This window comes from Dermochelys coriacea, chromosome 10 (genome assembly GCF_009764565.3).
Source record: "Dermochelys coriacea isolate rDerCor1 chromosome 10, rDerCor1.pri.v4, whole genome shotgun sequence".
Classification (NCBI taxonomy): Eukaryota; Metazoa; Chordata; order Testudines; family Dermochelyidae; genus Dermochelys; species Dermochelys coriacea.
Genome location: NC_050077.1, coordinates 3011192 through 3033202, shown reverse-complemented (window position 1 = coordinate 3033202; position 22011 = coordinate 3011192). Strand labels below are relative to the sequence as shown.

The window sequence follows — 22011 nt, the reverse complement described above, 5'->3', positions numbered from 1 at the left end:
ATTCACTTCAACGTGAACAGTTTTCCTACCTAAATTGGTGGCTGACAATATGAGAAATCTAAATTTGATCCATTTTCGGATCAGAAAGCCATGTGTTCTTTTTTGCACCATTTAAGGTCTTAAGCTTAATTGATGTTTTTCCCCCCTGTAAATGTTAACATGCACATTTCAGCAAGGCAGAAGCAAATACCAAAGCAAGGTTAGGCACGGAGGAGATATTACTAAGAAATCAGCTTGTACTATGCAAACTGTATGGTATTTGAAATCACTTCTCACCTAGCTCTTGCAGAATCCCAGTCCAAAACCAACTTTGCAAGCTGCTTCCTCTGCTTCTGAATATTGGGGATTTCAGCCTGAAACCAGACATCTAATGTTTACATTTACTTTAGAATTGTGTCATGTAGCTAAGGGTAACTGAAATCTGTAAAACTTAAAACACAATCCTGCATTAAAATACAAATAAAATATTCACTTGCTTTTTGAATTGAAGTAAAGTTTGCAGCACGCACAGTTATGATTTCGCTCAGAAAATATAAAGCCGCAAGTCTTTCCTGGAGCGTGAAGTGACTTACCTCTGTTAGTTGGCTTAGTGGGTCTAAAATTTCTTTTTCAATCTGTACCTCATGGTGAGAGAGCTCTGCTGCCAGTTTATTCTCTGCATCACCACAAGTGTCAAGCAACTTCCTGTTAAAAGGAAAGGACAGGAAAGCAGCATTGTGTCGTTTACTCAAGTTATTACATACCAACAGCTAAAAAAAAAAATTAAAGATGCAGAATCAATGATTTGCTGGCAAACTGGGAGAGCATATCTAATGACCCCACAGGGGTCAGTCTTGAATAGCACCGGACCCAATATTTTCCTTAATGACTTGGATAACAAAGTGGAGAATAAGCTTATAAAATCTGCAGATGACACCAAGCTGGAAGGGGTTGCAAGCACTTTAGAGGACAGGATTAGAATTCAAAATGACCTTGACAAATTGGAGAATGGGTCTGAATCCAACAAGATGAAACACGGTAAGAACAAGAAAATAATTAAATGCACAACTACAAAATGGGGAATAATTGGCTAGATGGTCAGAGCTGAAAAGGATCTGGGGGTTATAGAGGATCACAAATTTAATATGAATCATGTGAGGGCACTTGCAAAAACGGCTATTATTTTGGGGTATATTAACAGGAGTGTTCTAAGACATGGGAGGTAAATGTCTCACTCTACTCTGCACTGGTGAGGCCTCAGCTGGAATACTGTATCCACTTCTGGGCACCACACTTTAGGAAATATGTGGACAAATTGGAGAGAGTTCAGAGTAGAGCAACAAAAATGTTAAAAGGTTTATAACACCTGACCTCTGAGGAAAGGGTAAAAATTGGGCACTCTTAAGTCCAGAGAAAACTGGGATAATAGACTTCAAATATATTAAGGGCTGTTATGAAGAGGAGGGTGATCAATTGTTCTCCATGTCCGCTGAAGGTAGGACAGGTAGTAATGGGCTTAATCTGCAGCAATGGAGACTTAGGTTAGATATTAGGAAAAACCTTTCTAAACCGGAAAGGCGGTTAAGCTCTTGAACAGGCTTCAAAGAAGCATGAGGAACCTCCATTGGAGGTTTTTAAAAACAAGTTTAATAACTTGGGGATGGTCTAGGTTTATTTGGTCCTGCCACAGTGCAGGGGGCTGGGCTAGATGACCTCCTGAGGTCCCTTCTAGCCGTACATTTCTATGACCCTATAGAAAAAAACTGTAAATGTGCATTTGTCTAGAATAATAAAATGTCAACTTTAGGGCTAAATACTATCAGCACTGTCCTGCAGATTGCCTAAATTGATGCAGCACTTATAAACTGGATTAGCTGCTGTTACTTTAAATTAACTAAAGGTACAACTATTTTAACACTCATTTTACAGAAATTATTGCATGCAGAACTAAACAATGAGGAACCATAGCTCCACAAAAACCCAGACACTTACCCCAACAGAGTGTCATCGCTTAGCTGGACAGATCCTTCTTGCATATTTTGAGCAAAAGCTGTTAGAGGAAGCTTTTTCTGTAGAAGAGACGAGACTTCATATTTATTTTCTCTCCCTTAAGATACTCTTTGCAGGCGAACAGGGACCACATGATTAATTTCTTTTAGTTAATCGCGTGAGTTAACTGAGATTAATTGACAACCCTACTGTATCCAGATCACAACTTTTGCCTGAGGTCTATACAGAGGTTTGAAAATCTGGTAGGAGGATACAAATAACATATCTTAAGTCAAATACATTCCCAGAACCAGGGGACAGAACAAGCGTTCTGAGAGGATTAGAGCACCCTGCATGCAGTGGGACTTCTGAAGTTGGACTGTGAACTATACCAAAGCATTCCAATCAGTAGGAAATGTCAACATGTGGGATATTCTGGAGCGTTTTGTTTCGGTAGCTGACTTAGGACATGACAGCTGATCCGTACATAGAAGGCCTTTACAAACCAGACTCGGAGCACAATCTGAAGTGCTCAGTACTTACATGTCTTTTATCAGCATCTGTGCCATACTGGCCCTGAAAACATGCTATTAGCCGCTTCTGTGAAATATGGCAAACAGATCTCACTGTGTCCAGACGCCTCTCAATCTAGCCGTGGAAAAGAAAAAAAAAAACAAAACACAGAAGTTATTTTCTTGGCCTCACACATCATCTTCCTCCTATGCCACATTTAGTTCATGTTTGCATGTTTCTCAAGTTCTGCACCTTACAAAAAATTCAGTTTAACAGCAAGAGCCTGACAGCAAATTTATTTTGAAAGGGACTTAAATGATTTCCATGAATGGTGGCATAAACTTTCCCTGATTTTGCTGTGACTTGCAGAATCCAAGAGACTTGGGAATGGAAGGGAAAGAGGAGACAATATTCTGTTTCCCCATATAGCAGCCAGAAGGGGTTCCCACTTTGACACCTATTATTTGGAGTTTGATATGAAAGGCACGTACACAAGCGTTACTTAGGGATAATATCCTGGTAAGAATTCAATAGTCCTTTCCCTTCCCTACAGCTGTGTTGGGTGGGATGGAAGATAACCACATGGTTGCCATTTAAGTGTGGTTTTGACCAGTGTCCCCCAATCCTCATCATTTGTCTTAACCAGAGAGCAAACCTGCTTGCCAATCAAGTATGAAGGAAAATTCTAAGCTCCATGCAATAGTAGATGGAGGACAAGGTGATGTAGGCATGGATGGATGGAAAAGATGATGACATCCGGAAGTCCTGGATGACTGGAAAAAGGCTAATGTAGTGCCCATCTTTAAAAAAGGGAAGAAGGAGGATCCTGGGAACTACAGGCCGGTCAGCCTCACCTCAGTCCCTGGAAAAAATCATGGAGCAGGTCCTCAAAGAATCAATCCTGAAGCACTTAGAGGAGAGGAAAGTGATCAGGAACAGTCAGCATGGATTCACCAAGGGAAGGTCATGCCTGACTAATCTAATCGCCTTTTATGATGAGATTACTGGTTCTGTGGATGAAGGGAAAGCAGTGGATGTATTGTTTCTTGACTTTAGCAAAGCTTTTGACACGGTCTCCCACAGCATTCTTGTCAGCAAGTTAAGGAAGTATGGGCCGGATGAATGCACTATAAGGTGGGTAGAAAGCTGGCTAGATTGTCGGGCTCAACGGGTAGTGATCAATGGCTCCATGTCTAGTTGGCAGCCGGTGTCAAGTGGAGTGCCCCAGGGGTCGGTCCTGGGGCCCGTTTTGTTCAATATCTTCATAAATGATCTGGAGGATGGTGTGGATTGCACTCTCAGCAAATTTGCGGATGATACTAAACTGGGAGGAGTGGTAGATACGCTGGAGGGGAGGGATAGGATACAGAAGGACCTAGACAAATTGGAGGATTGGGCCAAAAGAAATCTAATGAGGTTCAATAAGGATAAGTGCAGGGTCCTGCACTTAGGATGGAAGAATCCAATGCACCGCTACAGACTAGGGACCGAATGGCTCGGCAGCAGTTCTGCGGAAAAGGACCTAGGGGTGACAGTGGACGAGAAGCTGGATATGAGTCAGCAGTGTGCCCTTGTTGCCAAGAAGGCCAATGGCATTTTGGGATGTATAAGTAGGGGCATAGCGAGCAGATCGAGGGACGTGATCGTTCCCCTCTATTCGACACTGGTGAGGCCTCATCTGGAGTACTGTGTCCAGTTTTGGGCCCCACACTACAAGAAGGATGTGGATAAATTGGAAAGAGTACAGCGAAGGGCAACAAAAATGATTAGGGGTCTAGAGCACATGACTTATGAGGAGAGGCTGAGGGAGCTGGGATTGTTTAGTCTGCAGAAGAGAAGAATGAGGGGGGATTTGATAGCTGCTTTCAACTACCTGAAAGGGGGTTTCAAAGAGGATGGCTCTAGACTGTTCTCAATGGTAGCAGATGACAGAACGAGGAGTAATGGTCTCAAGTTGCAATGGGGGAGGTTTAGATTGGATATTAGGAAAAACTTTTTCACTAAGAGGGTGGTGAAACACTGGAATGCGTTACCTAGGGAGGTGGTAGAATCTCCTTCCTTAGAGGTTTTTAAGGTCAGGCTTGACAAAGCCCTGGCTAGGATGATTTAACTGGGACTTGGTCCTGCTTTGAGCAGGGGGTTGGACTAGATGACCTTCTGGGGTCCCTTCCAACCCTGATAGTCTATGATTCTATGAGATAGAGAGAAGTACTGAGGGTTTTTTGTGATGAAGAAAAAATACTGGTATGTTTTTCAAGATCATGCCCATAAGTTAAGTTTAGTGCACTTGAACCCTTGTGCTCACTAGTCGAAATATTAAAATGTCTTTATATATTTTAAGATTTTACTTCAAGAATCACTGAAAGCCAGTAATGGAAATAGTTAAAGAATTCTTCTAAGTAAAGGACCTTATCAAGAATAGTCCCCAAAATGTGAGTGTGTTGGGGAAGGATTGCTTATGGCACTATAAAAACTATGTACAGTGTCAAAGGAATGCAGTTTTTCTGCATTTTGATGACTCACCAACATTAAAAGGAGGCTCTTCACAATGGTTTCTATTTAAAGATCAAAAAAGCATAACCAGTTTCATCTGCAGAAGTAATTTGAACAGATTCATGCTTTCAGATAAGCACATAAGGCTGCTAGTGCTGAAAAATTAACATTTTCAGGAGGACAATGCATTTTCTGACTTTGTGTCTAAACAAATATAGCTTAAACTCTGTCTAGGAAATATTAAAATTTGTTCTGCTCAGGTATCACACCCTTAAGCACACAGCAGTTGGTTGTAAAATTACAAAGCGTATCAACTGTGGGCTTCCCCATAAATGGCAAATTGAGCTTCAAATTTTTCTTAATTACAAAGAATGCAGAATGAACTTGCTATTTTTCTTCTTTTCCATTTTGAGAACTGTCCTACACCCAAAGCCCTGATGAAGCTTTTTCCAATTAATGAATTTCCTTTCACATAACCTCCTTCAAGGTAGATGAAAGCTTTCATGTACTGTTCGCTTGGCATCTATGGCCATTTAAACAAAAAATGAAACCAGCTTGCTGACCTGAAAGACTCACGTTTAGCTATGTAGTAATCTTGATAAAAGGAGGCTTTTTACTTTCATAAGCCAAGATGAAAAGGAGTACTTGTGGCACCTTAGAGACTAACAAATTTATTAGAGCATAAGCTTTCGTGAGCTACAGCTCACTTCATCGAAATGCATCCGATGAAGTGAGCTGTAGCTCACGAAAGCTTATGCTCTAATAAATTTGTTAGTCTCTAAGGTGCCACAAGTACTCCTTTTCTTTTTGCGAATACAGACTAACACGGCTGCTACTCTGAAATAAGCCAAGATGTAAAAGGCCATTGTAAAATGCTGCACTGAAATTATGTACACCATTGCTTTGTATTTGCTGAACATTGCTATTAAAATTGATTCTCCCCAAAAACGAATCCAGTTTTAGACAGAGGAATCGTGCTCACCAAGGACACTGGGTGGCCTGTTTCAATAAAAAGAACAGGAGTACTTGTAAAAAGAAAAGGAGTACTTGTGGCACCTTAGAGACTAACAAATTTATTAGAGCATAAGCTTTCGTGAGCTACAGCTCACATTCATCTATGCATCCGATGAAGTGAGCTGTAGCTCACGAAAGCTTATGCTCTAATAAATTTGTTAGTCTCTAAGGTGCCACAAGTACTCCTTTTCTTTTTGCGAATACAGACTAACACAGCTGCTACTCTGAAAGGAGTACTTGTGGCACCTTAGAAACTAACCAATTTATCTGAGCATAAGCTTTCGTGGGCTACAGCCCACTTCATTGGATGCATAGAATGGAACATATGGTAGGAAGATATATAGATGCATACAGAGAACATGAAAAGGTGGAGTAAGAGGCTAATTAAGATGAGCTATTATCAGCAGGAGAAAAAAAACAACTTAGTGATAATCAAGATGGCCCATTTAGACAGTTGACAAGAAGGTGTGACAATACTTAACATGGGGAAATAGATTCAATATGTGTAATGACCCAGCCACACCCAGTCTCTCTTCAAACCCAAGTTAATGGTATCTAGTTTGCATATTAATTCAAGCTCAGCAGTTTCTCATTGGAGCCACAAGTACTCCTGTTCTTTTTGTGGATACAGACTAACATGGCTGCTACTCTGAAACATGTTTCAATAGTTAGTTTTCGTATTTTTGCTGCATGCTATGTGCTTGAGTGCTTCATTTTTGCTGTGCCTCCTAAGATTAAGCTTTTTATACCAGTGCTTTCTTTCTTGACCTTCTAAGATGGTTCTGAGATCTCAATGTTAAAAGTAGACATGGGTGCCTACTGAAGAATATTACCACATTTTTATTAATGGTCACTAAATCTTCAATATAAACTGACCACCTAAAAATCACATCTTTGCTTAAGAATTCCAGCATGCTTAGAAACGAAAAGAACAGGAAACAAAAGCATGAAGCAGTATTTTGTTCTGCAGAAAAATACAGAACTGAAGATTATGTCACAGTGCTTGTTACAGTAACTACTGTCCAGTTGCTGACAAAAGTGGATCTGACTGTCCTAGACATATAAAGGGAAAAACAGATTTGGTAGTTCTTCCTATTCCTCCTCCAGATCAATGAACCTACTAAAAGACTCATCCTTGCTTGTAACACTGATTGTAACCTGGTTTATATATCTAGAGAGTGTAGATTAGCAAGTAACATTTTTTCATTCAAGGGTCAAACACAGATACTTCCAACCTTGCCTAGAGAGAAGATATACAATTGGTTGGACAACATTGCACTAACTGTAGGGAGAATGCACTACGGACACATATTAACATTTCTAATACGGTTGAAGGGTAGTCCCTGCCTGATTTGGAAAGGCACTAAATTTAATCAAGGCATATTTGAAGATGAATATTGCACTCAGCAAATTAGAACCATTTCAAAATGTACCAAAGCCAAAACTTATGAGTTAACATTAAAAAAAAATAGAAAGCCTGTTTATAAAATGATCACTACCAAACTCGCAGGCAGTTTAGTCAGACAAGAGTTTTCCCCAAGAACGAGCAAACTCTGCCATCTGGGTGTAACCAGTCTGGTTACTGAGCCTGGGAAAACTGCTTACAAAAATTGTTGGCAACAAGTGACAGAGTTTGTCTTTATTTCACATTCATATTTTGCCTTCTAACTAAGACAACAGATGATCCCTGCAAGCTGTCTCATGGCATATTTTAAAGTCCTTAATATAGCTAGATTTTTTTTTAAAGCTTTACTTCAGATATTTTCTCATTAATGTTGCCAAAAACTGTTGGATATTTCTGATCCAAAGATAAAGTAAACCCTCTAGTCCAGGAGAAAGCTGGACTATGTCAATTTAGCTTGTTTCAAGATTACCTGAGGTAGTTATACATACACCTCTATCATCATCAACATTTAAATTTTTTTAAATTGAAATTAATTTTCCCACTCTTGTAACTTCAACAGCTGAAGAGATTCTCAAATTTTAGAAAAGGAGCTTCTTTGTAGGGACCAAGCATGGAAAATTTCAGCCTCAAATGCAGTCTTTTGGAAATTTAATCATATTAGAAAGATACTGTCAACCTGAAACCTAGTTATGTAAATATGTTTGAATTGGTTTGGGCTATTACTGTAGCCGAGTTCCCCAGCCAACCTGTGTGGTTTGGCAATCACACTGTTCATAAAAAATGGTTTCTTCCCCTAGTTGCTGTGCGAAAGACCTACACATACAGGAGAAACTGATTAAGAGCTAGCAAATGAATGAATAAAAGTGAAAAGAAAACTTCCATTAATCTGTCGATTATACCAGTCATTGGTAGTCTCTGTAAAAATAGTATCTAAAAATTCAGGCACAAATGCTACGTTTAAATAGATGGTACAACTTTAAAAAAAGATTAGAAACTTGAAAAAAGTTTCCATTACAACTCAAGTATCGCAATTGCTATCAGCATGACAGCTAGGACAGCACTTACTGTGTGAACTGCAAGAAATAAATAGAACATGGGCTTACTTGGAATAATCCTTGGATCTCTGCAAGCAGAGTGGGCATTTATTGCAGCTTCTCTGAAACCCATATAAATTAACTCTTTCAGGAAGAAATATAGATGAACAAGGGGACAGGAAGAGGCCTTGCCAAACAGTAATGTTCTCCCAGCTAGAAACAGCATGAGAGAGTCAACAAGAAAAGCAATTGTATTACAAAAGTTTTTTTTTTCTCCTGCTGATAGCAGCCCACCTTAACTGATGAGTCTGGTTAGAGCTGGTACAGCAACACCCATTTTTTCATGTTCTCTCTCTCTCTGCACATGTGTGTGTGCGTGCGCATAAGTAAAAATCCTACTATATTTTCCACTGCATGCATCCAATGAAGTGGGTTTTAGCCCACGAAAGCTTATGCCCTAATTAGTTAGTCTCTAAGGTGCCATAAATACTCCTCGTTCTTTTTGCTGATACAGACTAACACAGCTACCACTCTTAAACCTGAATTATATTCTTTTTAAAGAATCATTTTTATACCGTAAACAAATTTACTTAATACAAAGCTACAATTTCTTTGCTTCTAATCTAGGTCTTGCTTTTTTAGTGTACTTTCAAATCCCCTTTTGTCTCATGTGGCTTTACAGTTCCTCTTCTCCTTAAGCTATATCATAGCTTGCCCAGTCTGAGGAAGCAGAGCTACAGCCACCTAACTTCTGTGCTTTTAATTTGTTTCCACAGGCAGCATTCTATGAAGTCAAAAGGCTTGCTTAGTTCTTTATAATAAAGCATTTAAAGGCGGCACATTAACTGAGTTACAGTACCTGTAACAGATCTTCACTGAGGACTTCAGTTTTCTCAGCCCTGAAAGGAAAAAAAAAACAAAAAAACCAGGAGAAATGTAAGCCTTGAATTAGAATAATTTGCACCTAAAAAGATTTTTACGTCAAGGGTAAAAAAATACTTGCAGTACATTAACAGGAAAAATATTCAGAGCTAAGAATTTATCTCTTACGAAAAAGTTCTCCCATTTTAAAAAAAATACCACCCTGCGACAAGCTTATGAGCATTGTTATGATACAAAGCACACTCAGTCAATATGACATGTACCATACTACATGCAAGTTGCAGATCACTGCTGAGGAGCAGTCTTTCACCACCTGTCTAACACCACAAATTAGCGAGATTAACAAGGAAAGCTGCACATTCCTAAAGTTGAAAGCCTAACCCACTAATGAATCCATAGCTATCATTTCTGTACATTACCTGCCTAAAAACAAGAGTAATTCTAATGCAAGAAACATGTAACAAACTGTACTTAGTACTTAGCCAGAAGACAAGTAGGAGTAAAACTAAGTTCCAATGATAATTTTAAAGAGCACTTCTGCACCAAAAAATGATTGCAGAAACAGCATCATGGAGCTCCATGTTTATTGTCTCAGTGATTCCTGATCAGACCATGCGCCACTCTGTTTTCTCTTCCTCCCTAACTTAACACAGAAATTGACAGATAGACCAGTGGTCCACCCAGTCAAATACGATGTCTGACTGGCCTTGTAAGGTGTTAGCAAACCCATTAAATACTTGTTCACATTAGAGTGTTAACATATGTTAAGCTAACAACTTCCAATTTCTAGTCTTGACAAGGCCACAGTGGCCAATACCAGATGTTCAGATGAAGGTGCAAAAAACACTGCTGGTAGACAATTACAGTATAACCTGCTCATGAGAGAACTCATGTCAGTGGCTGGTTAATGCTGTGAAGCAGGAGGGGCTAGTTCTCTTTATAAAACCCCTATCTAACATAACTGACTATTCTCATCAATATGGGTCTCGCCCTTTTTTGAAATCTATTAATATCTTAGCCTTAATGATATTTTGTGGCAGTGAATTGCTACTACTGACTTTCATAAAAACAATTTTGTCAATTTTAAATGCCTTTGAGTTTTGTTCATGGCTACTGTTCTTGTATTCTGAGAAGAGGTAAATGAAGCACCCAATTTACTTTCTTTATACTACTCTTTATTTTGTAGAGCTACCATTTCCCCGGTTATTTATCTCCTCCTTGAACAGTCCCTTCTATTCCAGTCTTCATAAAGTAGTCTCTCAATGACTCATTTTTGCTATCCTTCTCTGGGCCCCTCCTTTTGCTGCTGTATTTGAGATAGGGTACTAAAAATGAAATGTATTCTAGGTGAAGACTTACCACAGATTTATATAACAGCACTATGATGTGTTCAGTATTATTTTCTAACCCAATCCTTATGCATTAACTTTTAACAGCTGCTGCACACTGAGACAATACTTTCATTGAGCTGTCCACAGTGACATCTAGATTTTTTTCCTGAATGGTCACAGTTAAATTTAGATCCCAGCATTGTGTACATGTAGTTCAAATTACCATACATTTGTCAACAATGAATCTCATTTGATATAGAATCATGGGACTGGAAGGGACCTCAAAAAGTCATCTAGTCCAGTCCCCTATACTTATGTCAGGACTCATCTAGACCATACCTGACAGGTGTTTGCCTAACCTGCTCCTCTTTCACCTAGCTTTGTTAGGTCCCTCTGAAGTTCCTCAGTCTTCCGTAGTCATACCCAACCGAGTCTGTCACCTACATTTCACTTCACTGTTGATCCGTTTTAAACACTGGTTTTGATACAGGCCCATGGTGCACCCCAATATTAACATTTTGTCCTACTAAAAATGTATTTTTTCTTCCCCTGGTCTGTCCAAACAAGTTTGTAATCCAATGCATTGCTTTACCTCTCATATTTCCTTTAATCTCTTGTGAGGGACTTTGATCACATGGGAAATGTATCAGTTAACATGTGTTAAACTTTGAAAGGAATTTAATTTTAATTTCATGATAAGTTACCTGCCTTGGGCTATCAGTGATCCATAAAGTGTTAATTGTTAAATATTTATTATATGCTAATGCTCAAAACTACCAGACATCAAACACTTAAATACTTTATAGTGGCAATGAAATGTGCAAAGGCTACAGCAAAATGATCACTCTGACAAAGTTAAATATATATGACATTTAAGCATTATTTTCCTTGTAAATACAGCATGACTGCTCTGCTTGATATAATCATTTCCTAGTAGTGAGTGATAAACTGGTAATAAAAGACTAGGATCAGATAATCACAGATGAAAAATCCCATTGAAAACTACCAGGGAGAAATCTGTAGTGTAAGAAATGTGTTCCTTTAACTGGAGTGCTCTTAAATTGTGTTGACTGTACTTGCATTCTAAGCATGAACAGTAAAGAACATAAGAACGGCCTTACTGGGTCAGACCAATGGTCCATCTAGCCCAGGTCTGATAGTGGCTGGTGCCAGATGCTTCAGAGGGAATGAAGAGAACAATGAACAGAACTGAGTGATCCATCCCGTCATCTAGTCCCAGCTTCCGGCTGTCAGAGGTTCAGACACACCCAGAGAATGGGGTTGTATCCCTGACCATTTTGGCTAACTGGCATTGACAGACCTATCCTCCATGAACTTACCTAATTCTCTTTCGAAATTTCTTTGAAATTTTAGACTTCTATCATATCTGCCCTTAGTCATCTCTTTCCTTTCAGTCCAAGTCTTTGTAATCCTTCTTCATATGGAAGCTGTTTCATACACAATCATTTTTGCTGCCCTTCTCTGTACTTTTGCCAGTTCTAATGTATCTTTTTTGAGATGAGGTGACCTGAACTGCATGCAGTATTCAAGGTGTGGGTGTACCATGGATTTATATAGTGGCTTTATCATATTTTCCATCTTATCTATCCCCTTCCCAATGGTTCCTAACATTATTAGCTTTAACTGCTGCTGCATACTGAGATGTTTTAAAAGTGGTAACAGTTAATTTAGACCCCCATCAATTTGTATGTATAGTTGAGATTTTGTTTTCCAATATGCATTACTTTGCACTCACTATAATTGAATTTCATCTGGCATTTTGTTGCCCAGTCACCCAGTTTAGTAAGATCCCTTTGTAACTCTTTGCAGTTAGCTTTGGTCTTAACTTTGTTGAGTAATTTTGTATAATCTGCAAGTTTTCCTACCTCATGCTTCACCAAGTTTTCAAGATCATTTAAGAATATGTTGACCTGCACAGGTCCCAGTACAGACCCTTGGGGGAGCCTGCTATTGGCACCACTCGACTATGAAAGCTGACAATTTATTCCTACCTTTTGTTTCCTACCTTTTCACCAGTTACTGATCCATGAGAGGACGTTCTCTTATCCCATGACTGCTTATTTCTATTAAGGGCCTTTGGTGTTGGACTTCAAAGGCTTTCTGAAAATCCAAGTATACTACACCTACTGGATCACCCTTGTCCACATTTGTTGACTTCCTCAAAGAATTCTAATAGATTAGTGAGGCATGATTTTCCCTTTACAAAAGCCATGTAGAATCTTCCCCAACATCTGTGTGTTGATAATTCTGTTCTTTACTATAGTTTCAACCAATTTGCTTGGTAGTGAAGTTGGGCTATCCTGGCAGTTACAGCCAGTAAGCCTAAGGAGCATTTTTTTAAAAAAAGTTGGTAATTAATTAGCTATCTTCCATTTATCTGGTACAGAGGCTGATTTAAGTGATAGGTTACATACCACAGTTGTTAGTTCTGCAATTTCATATTTGAGTTCCTTCAGAACTCCTGGATGAATATCAAGTCCTGGTGACTTGATATGTTTATTTTATCAATTTGCTCCAAAACTACCTTTAACACCTCAATCTGGGACAGTTCAGATTTGTCACTAAAAAAGAATGGCTTGGGTGCTGAAGTGAAAACCAGTGCAAAGAATTCTTGCGTTTCTATAAAGGCCTTGTCCTTCTTGAGTGCTGCTAAATTGTCCAGTGGCGCCACTGATTCTTTGGTAGGCTTCCTGCTTCTAATGTACTTTAAAAAATGTTTGCTGTTAGCTTTTGTATCTTTTGCCATTGCTCCTCAAATTTTTTTTTGGGGGGGGGGGGGGGATGTGTAATTACATTTTTCACTTTACTTGCCAGAGTTTATGCTCCTTTCTATCTTCCTCAGTAGGATCTGACTTCCAATTTTTAGAAGCAGTCTTTTTGCTTCTAACCACTTTTTTTTTTTTTTTTACTCTGCCGTTTCTCAGAGCATTTTTGTCTTTTTTTTTTTTAATGTGAGGGATATACATTTAACTTGAGCCTCTGTTGTGGTGTTTTTAATACAGTTTCCATGCAACTTGCAGGCATTTCACCCTTCTGACCCTTTTAATTCCATTTAACCAGCTTCCTCATTTTTGTGTAGTTCCCCTTGTTGAAGCAATTACACTGTTGAGCTAGCAGACTTAGTAAAAAGCATACAGGACCACCGAGTGTCACTGTGGGAACAATGTTATGTAGACTACCGTAGATTTCTTATGGAAATGCATGATTTGGAACTCATACCTCAAAAAAAAAAAAAAAACAAGGTCAAAGTAATTCTGACATACCAAAGCAGAGTGCACTACTAATTTAACAAATCTTTCTATTAATTAGATCAATAGAGATAAGAATTAAAAGGGAAAGATTTACTGTTTCTCAGAAAACACCTTTCTGAAGTTTCATAAGCAAAAGCAGAATTTCACATTGTCATAAAGAACTTTAAAAAAATTAACTTTTTGCTGTCAAGAGTGTGAATATCCAGAATAGACACCTTGCAAGTTACCTTCACTGTTTTAAGATCTCCATGCATCAGGAAAAAAGTTTCTCATTACACTCATAACTTCCTGTGTCTATTCTGGAGCAAATCTGGCAACTAGTTGAACATAAATTTCTCATAAAAATAAGTCAGATAGCCGATTGCCCAGAACTTCCACAGGAGTAGGTAAGATTCACAAATCTCCTTGGATCATCTTTGTTCTCTCACTTTAAGTAGCTCTGTTCACTAAGAGAAAATATTTAGAAACCAAAACAATTGAATTGATCAGAGGCCATCTGGCAAGAGCGTTCTCACATTATAATCAATATGCCTTTTATAAGGCTGCCGACTGGACCTTTAGTCCATGCAGTGACTCAAAGCATTTGGCTAAAAATAATCTTCATGTACACATCTCATCCCAGTCCTTCTGTACACAGCATAAGTCTGTTAAAAGACAAAAACATGAACAATTTAAGGCTCTGAACCTACATCCACTGAAGTCAGTTAGAACTGACATTTATTTTACTGGGAGCAGGAGTGAGCACTTCAGCCAAGACTGACTTAAAAGAAAGCCAGTCACTGGATTTCAGAGATACAGAATGATGCCTCTTGCATGAGCAAATCAGATGGAGCCATCAAGAAAAAGAATTTACACGTAACAGACGGAGTTGCTGACTGTGGTAATTTGGGCTTTGTAATTATGCATAGTAGAATACTAGAAAATAAAACAGGGGAGTTATTAACTTAAACCAAAGGGGATATGCTAAATACAACAGCTGTTCATCACTGTAGTCAAACCATGAAGCAACTGTACAATCTTTATTACAAGGCTAAGTCTTCCAGCTACTTCCTATTACCGAACAGTCACAAACAAGTGGAACAGAGGGCTGAGCTGCCATAGATAGCCATGCTTCCTCTTGCATTTTATGGATTGTTCCAGTCCAGATTTTACATCTAATACCCAGCATCATGGGATTTACACACTTTTTTTTGCGCCATCTGCTTCATGAATTAGTGAAGATTTAATTTAAAGTATGTTCAGTTCTCAACAGCGATGAATCATGTAAGAGGGAACAGACAATACAGCCATAGAATTATATCAGCTTTTAGAGATTTTATAGAAATGTATTTAGATGTACACATTTTCATAGATGAGCAGGTTTAAGATTGTAACAGCATTCTGCATTCCTCTTTTTCAGCAATGAGTACCACTAACAAGCAACTATGGCACCGGATACACTGGATGAGAGAAGACACCCTTTCACCCAACATTTTGTGCAAAGCTAATCAACGCAACTTGTTAGCTAGTAGCTTAGAAGTACCAAAAAAGGGAGTATGTGGTTGAAAATAGGGTTCATTGAAGGCACATATAGGCAGAACTTATCCCTAGTTTTGTAGGACCTATATACAAATGAACATATCTGAGTTTACTGTAAGTGTATATAAAAGATACATCCTTTTATTTTATCTAATACAGAGACATCACTACTCTGCCTGGAAAATAAACACTTAGAAATAAAGTTTAAGCTATGCAACCACTCTCCCAGACAAAGAGCGTTGAGTGTATGCTTTTTATATCAAAAGATGCCAGTTTAGAAAGATGTATAGACAATGAGCAAATTAGATGCAATGTATTTTTATATGAATAATTAAATGCCACAGTGACAGATGTATAGTAATATCAACAAAAACACCTGAAAGACTAAAACAAAGGACATGCTGTGGCTGTCTAGACAAGCATCTGTCGCTTTTCAGTTTCAAGCACTTCCTCTAAAACTGATGGGAATACATATGTCTACAATATACAGTGCTATTTTAAGCACATGTTGAAGACAGACTATAGTTAGCAACATTTCAGCTAAGAACTCTTCCTGCTAATATAACTATCACACCCCCAACTTTAAGCACTAAATTCCTTCTCTCTCTGTGAAGCAAGCCAGGAAGCATCCTTTGAAGCCATGTACTTCATGATAATCTAGGACTTGTCTAGACAAGAATTTAAGATCTGAGAGCACATTAGCAAACATGTGAAAACAATGCGTTTTAGATGTCAAGTATAAACCAAGCACTCACTGGCTTTAACACATGGTAAATTGGCTGAGCTAGAACAGGGGATGGCCTAGGCTTTAAATCACTATTTTCTACATTCTACAAAGTTGGTTAACAGTGTAAATATGTCAACACAAAAGGACAGCGGGCTTTATGAAACAAGGAAGTCTCCAGAGTGTTAAAAATAAGCCTCTTTAAATTACAAGATGGACCCAAGCTAGACTGCTGTAAACTGGCACCACACTTTGCTAAAGCTTGGGGTTGTTCAGAGCACAAGTAGTAGTGGTGTCAATTTGGGCCTCCAATCGAAGTGTTGTTATGATCCTGGTCTGACCAGCAAAGTCATTCACCATATTCACTCAGTTTTAGTTCAGCATAACATCTGTTAACTGTCAATATTTAGGCTTACAAGGATTGATACAATATTAATGAACTGCAGTTGCACACAGGATTGTACTTTTTTAATCACTTAGCAGCTTAAGGCTTAAAGTATTGTTTATTGCATTTTGAAAAGACCTAAAAGTATACTTTAGATAGAGATTAGTTGCAGAAGTTGCTTCATTTGTTGCATCTCCATGTGATGAGGTGGGTGTCTTGATGTCTCTTGTTCCAGCACAGCTTTAACGTTATGGGAAGAGGTGATGCATAGTAAGGTTTTGCAGAGATGCTTTTATTTATTTTTTATTTATTTATTTATTTTTAACAGGAATCAAGACATACTGTACTAGACTGATCAGTGCTCTGTTACCATATGGGCAACTCTTGGGTTACTAATGAGAAAGATTTCAATTACATTCTACCTGAAAGACCTTAATGGTAGAGCTGGAGAACACTATTTTTCCTTCAGCTAGGTTGTGTTACAAGCCAGGGGAAATCCTTTTAAAAAAATAAAAAACACTTTGTACAAAAGCCATATTCTGCCATAGGTATGGTTTCTGATAAACACATTTACTGCACCAGAAGCAGATTGAACAGGTGCAGTTACTACATTTAATTACATGCCCAACTCCATTTGCAATTATAGCATTTGTGTGCAATTCTAAAAAAAATGGGCCCTGTATTGCATATTAAAATTAAGGACTTTGTAGTTTTGAAGTTTGTTATTTTGGAAATAAAGACTACTTCAGAAAGATAGTAATGGTCTTTGTTCAGTGTCTGTTCAGCGCCTAGTACAACAGTGTCCTGGTCCCTGACTGGGTCTCCCAGGTGCTACAATAATAGAAATAAGGTCAGATTCCTTAAGAGTGTAAGCTAGTATTGTTCCAGAAGTCAGATGTTAACAGTGGCTGATAAAATCATCATGGATTAATAAATGCATAGCCTACTGTTATCCACTGCATGAGGGTGTGGTGGATGGAGACTGGCATTCTTAATTCTTCCTACAGCCACTGGGAAAGATTAAAGAAAAGGAGTACTTGTGGCACCTTAGAGACTAACAAATTTATTAGAGCATAAGCTTTCGTGAGCTACAGCTCACTTCATCGGATGCATTTGGTGGAAAAAACAGAGGAGAGATTTATATACACACGCACAGAGAACATGAAACAATGGGTTTATCATACACACTGTAAGGAGAGTGATCACTTAAGATAAGCCATCACCAACAGCAGGGGGGGGAAAGGAGGAAAACCTTTCATGGTGACAAGCAGGTAGGCTAATTCCAGCAGTTAACAAGAATATCAGAGGAACAGTGGGGGGTGGGGTGGGAGGGAGAAATACCATGGGGAAATAGTTTTACTTTGTGTAATGACTCATCCATTTCCAGTCTCTATTCAAGCCTAAGTTAACTGTATCCAGTTTGCAAATTAATTCCAATTCAGCAGTCTCTCGTTGGAGTCTGTTTTTGAAGCTTTTTTGTTGAAGTATAGCCACTCTTAGGTCTGTGATCGAGTGACCAGAGAGATTGAAGTGTTCTCCAACTGGTTTTTGAATGTTATAATTCTTGACGTCTGATTTGTGTCCATTCATTCTTTTACGTAGAGACTGTCCAGTTTGACCAATGTACATGGCAGAGGGGCATTGCTGGCACATGATGGCATATATCACATTGGTAGATGCGCAGGTGAACGAGCCTCTGATTGTGTGGCTGATGTGATTAGGCCCTATGATGGTATCCCCTGAATAGATATGTGGACAGAGTTGGCAACGGGCTTTGTTGCAAGGATAGGTTCCTGGGTTAGTGGTTCTGTTAGTGTGGTGTGTGGTTGCTGGTGAGTATTTGCTTCAGATTGGATCTACAACCTATCCTGAAGGACGAGCCATCGCTCTCTCAGATCTTGGGAGACAGACCAGTCCTTGCTTACAGACAGCCCCCCAATCTGAAGCTAATACTCACCAGCAACCACACACCACACAACAGAACCACTAACCCAGGAACCTATCCTTGCAACAAAGCCCGTTGCCAACTCTGTCTACATATCTATTCAGGGGATACCATCATAGGGCCTAATCACATCAGCCACACTATCAGAGGCTCGTTCACCTGCGCATCTACCAATGTGATATATGCCATCATGTGCCAGCAATGCCCCTTTGCCATGTACATTGGCCAAACTGGACAGTCTCTACGTAAAAGAATGAATGGACACAAATCAGATGTCAAGAATTATAACATTCAAAAACCAGTTGGAGAACACTTCAATCTCTCTGGTCACTCGATCACAGACCTAAGAGTGGCTATACTTCAACAAAAAAGCTTCAAAAACAGACTCCAACGAGAGACTGCTGAATTGGAATTAATTTGCAAACTGGATACAATTAACTTAGGCTTGAATAGAGACTGGGAATGGATGAGTCATTACACAAAGTAAAACTATTTCCCCATGGTATTTCTCCCTCCCACCCCACCCCCCACTGTTCCTCTGATATTCTTAGGTTTCAGAGTAGCAGCCGTGTTAGTCTGTATTCGCAAAAAGAAAAGGAGTACTTGTGGCACCTTAGAGACTAACAAATTTATTAGAGCATAAGCTTTCGTGAGCTACAGCTCACTTCATCGGATGCATCCGATGAAGTGAGCTGTAGCTCACGAAAGCTTATGCTCTAATAAATTTGTTAGTCTCTAAGGTGCCACAAGTACTCCTTTTCTTTTTTCTGATATTCTTGTTAACTGCTGGAATTAGCCTACCTGCTTGTCACCATGAAAGGTTTTCCTCCTTCCCCCCCCTGCTGTTGGTGATGGCTTATCTTAAGTGATCACTCTCCTTACAGTGTGTATGATAAACCCATTGTTTCATGTTCTCTGTGCGTGTGTATATAAATCTCTCCTCTGTTTTTTCCACCAAATGCATCCGATGAAGTGAGCTGTAGCTCACGAAAGCTTATGCTCTAATAAATTTGTTAGTCTCTAAGGTGCCACAAGTACTCCTTTTCTTTTTGCGAATACAGACTAACACGGCTGCTACTCTGAAACCTGGGAAAGATTAAGGAACTCTGCCACTAGCCGAGCAGCATGCAAGAATAGCTGCTCTGCACTCTTATCTCTTGACTAGTTTAAGATCCCACCACATCTTAAAACAATCAAGGGGTTTTTCACCCAAATTTTTGTGGGCCTATATCAGTAAACAAGTGTTTTTTGGCCTGATCCCCTTATATTAAGAGGTCTATTAACTTTTTATCAGACTCATTCCATGAAGTGACACAGCATAAATCTGACAATGAAGCAATGTTCTACTAGAGTAGATTAACAATTGCAACTAAGAATCTTTCAAAGAGCATTCCCAGATGCTTTAGAAAAAATATGTACAGACTAGGGAAAAACTAGCTGGGTTTAACCAAGATGTTCAGTGTAATAAACCAAATCTGCAACTTCATATACAAATTCCTCCAGCAGTACCTGCTTATTTATATACAGTGTGATCTTGAATCTGCAAAAAGAAAAGGAGAACTTGTGGCACCTTAGAGACTAACAAATTTATTAGAGCATAAGCTTTCGTGAGCTACAGCTCACTTCATCGGATGCATTACGAAAGCTTATGCTCTAATAAATTTGTTAGTCTCTAAGGTGCCACAAGTTCTCCTTTTCTTTTTGCGAATACAGACTAACACGGCTGCTACTCTGAAATCTTGAATCTGGTTTCCCAAACTAAAATTCCTAAACCACATCCTCTATGGTAGTTTCACAATTTAAGAGTTCAACTGAATGTAGACAAAACAGTTAAATACTGGGAATGTACAATGAAGTCTCTCCTCAAACTATGACTAATTGACAAAGCATGCCCTTTCTCCAGCTCCTCCTATGTACTAGGAGGCTCAAAACATTCCAGGTTTATGACTGGATCTGTTGTGTGAACTTCTGGTATAAAGAACCTACTGGCATGTGTCTTGGAAACAAGATCTGTTTAAAGTAAGGATTTTCCCCGACACATTCTGTAACAAAGATAATGCTTACGTAAGAATAAAAAAAGACTGTTAGAAACTATTAGTAGAATCTCTGTAATTACAGAGAGAATGGAAGCCCTGCACACACCAAGGTCCTTCTCAAATGTTACATTACCATTTCTGTTGTAGAAAGCAATCTGATTGCTCATCTGTTCACACGGTTTAGATATAAAATAGCTGATTAATTGGCAACACTCCACTGAAAGAGTAAGATTTGGACCTGTGGGAAAAGGAGGATTCTGGGAACTGAAGGCTAAGTTGCAGGATACAGCACAAAGGGCACAATTTATTGATAGCTGTTCTGGAGGAGTGCAAGTGTTCTTGTTTTCTGAATAACCACTAAGGATTCCACAATTACCCAAATTCTCAATTACCTGTGTTCTCCAGTAAAAAGGAAGGATTTACACTAAATTTTAAAAGGCTGTTTTAGAAAGCCAAAAAAAACTGAACATAATTGTTTGTCAAGTATTTTTGAACATCCATAAGAAATACACCAGTTTCACCAGGAATATCACAAGCAGATGCAGAATTCCTGTAAATATAATGATGGTACACAAAACATCTTGAAAGGCAATAAGGATTAACTACCACTGTTCTAATGTTAAACCTGGGAAATAGTCTCCCCAACTTGTTCAAAACCAGCCAAAAGTACTATGGTGAAATCATCATCTCCTTCTGAATACTACAAAATTTTAATATTTCAAGTCACACAGTATGACATGCAGTCTCAATTGGCATGCTAACGTTTAGACAGTCATTTATAAGAACAGTAATTAAATCGGATGTTTAAGGTGGAATATATAATTCCAAATTATAAAGAGACATTAGGAAATTATATATTTTGGTCCACAGTTAGGGCAATTACCCGCTTCTGTGCCAAGACCACTAACCATGTAAGAACGCAAGAATTTCTTAATGCTTATTTTAAAACTTTTTAGGTTAGTCATCCCACCATGTTTTATTTTTTTACTGCACGTTCCAGTACCCCTCCCCTAGTTACATGGGTTATGTAGTCATATCCCCTGTATTCATCTTTCCCCTTTTCTGGGAGGGCTCTTTAGCGCAATAAAGCTTTGGGACATAATATACAAACATATGCTGCTCCTCTCGTCTGGGTAGGTAGTGGGGAAAGTAGCAGCTCACAGCTACACTTTCACTTTAAAACCATCCTTTGTCTTCTACTTTCAGTGAGCAGTTCTGCTTCATGTACCATGGCTGGGGTCACTTATACTTTCTAAACAGTAGATCAGGAGGAAGAATTCGGGAGCTAGGAATTTTCATCTTTGACGCAGAAAAACTGATTAGCCAAATCTGGAGAACTGAAGGAGAGATTAAGGGTATATATCTACATACCTTAGAAAACCCATATGAGCAAGTCTCAGAGTATGGGGTCAAGTGACTCAGGCTCATGCAACAGGACTAAAAACAACAATGTAGATGTTCCCACTCTGGCTGACACTCTGGGACGGGGTA

The 22011-nt window shown here is 38.9% G+C and overlaps 1 protein-coding gene across 9 annotated transcripts in view; it reads right to left on the bottom strand.

Moving 5' to 3' along the window:
* ARHGAP17 (Rho GTPase activating protein 17) overlaps nt 1–22011 on the bottom strand; it is a 71789-nt gene that overhangs the window by 25244 nt on the left and 24534 nt on the right. For 8 of the 9 annotated variants that reach the window (XM_038420416.2, XM_038420427.2, XM_043493908.1 and 5 more), the window contains exons 2-6: nt 9287–9326; nt 2512–2616; nt 1972–2048; nt 573–684; nt 277–353 (exon numbers count right to left, since the gene is read on the bottom strand). In XM_038420416.2, coding sequence (XP_038276344.1) covers nt 277–353; nt 573–684; nt 1972–2048; nt 2512–2616; nt 9287–9326 — 411 coding nt within the window. Of the gene's footprint in view, nt 1–276; nt 354–572; nt 685–1971; nt 2049–2511; nt 2617–9286; nt 9327–14427; nt 14449–22011 lie in introns of those variants that run through there. The other variant, XM_043493912.1, reaches the window with a different exon arrangement.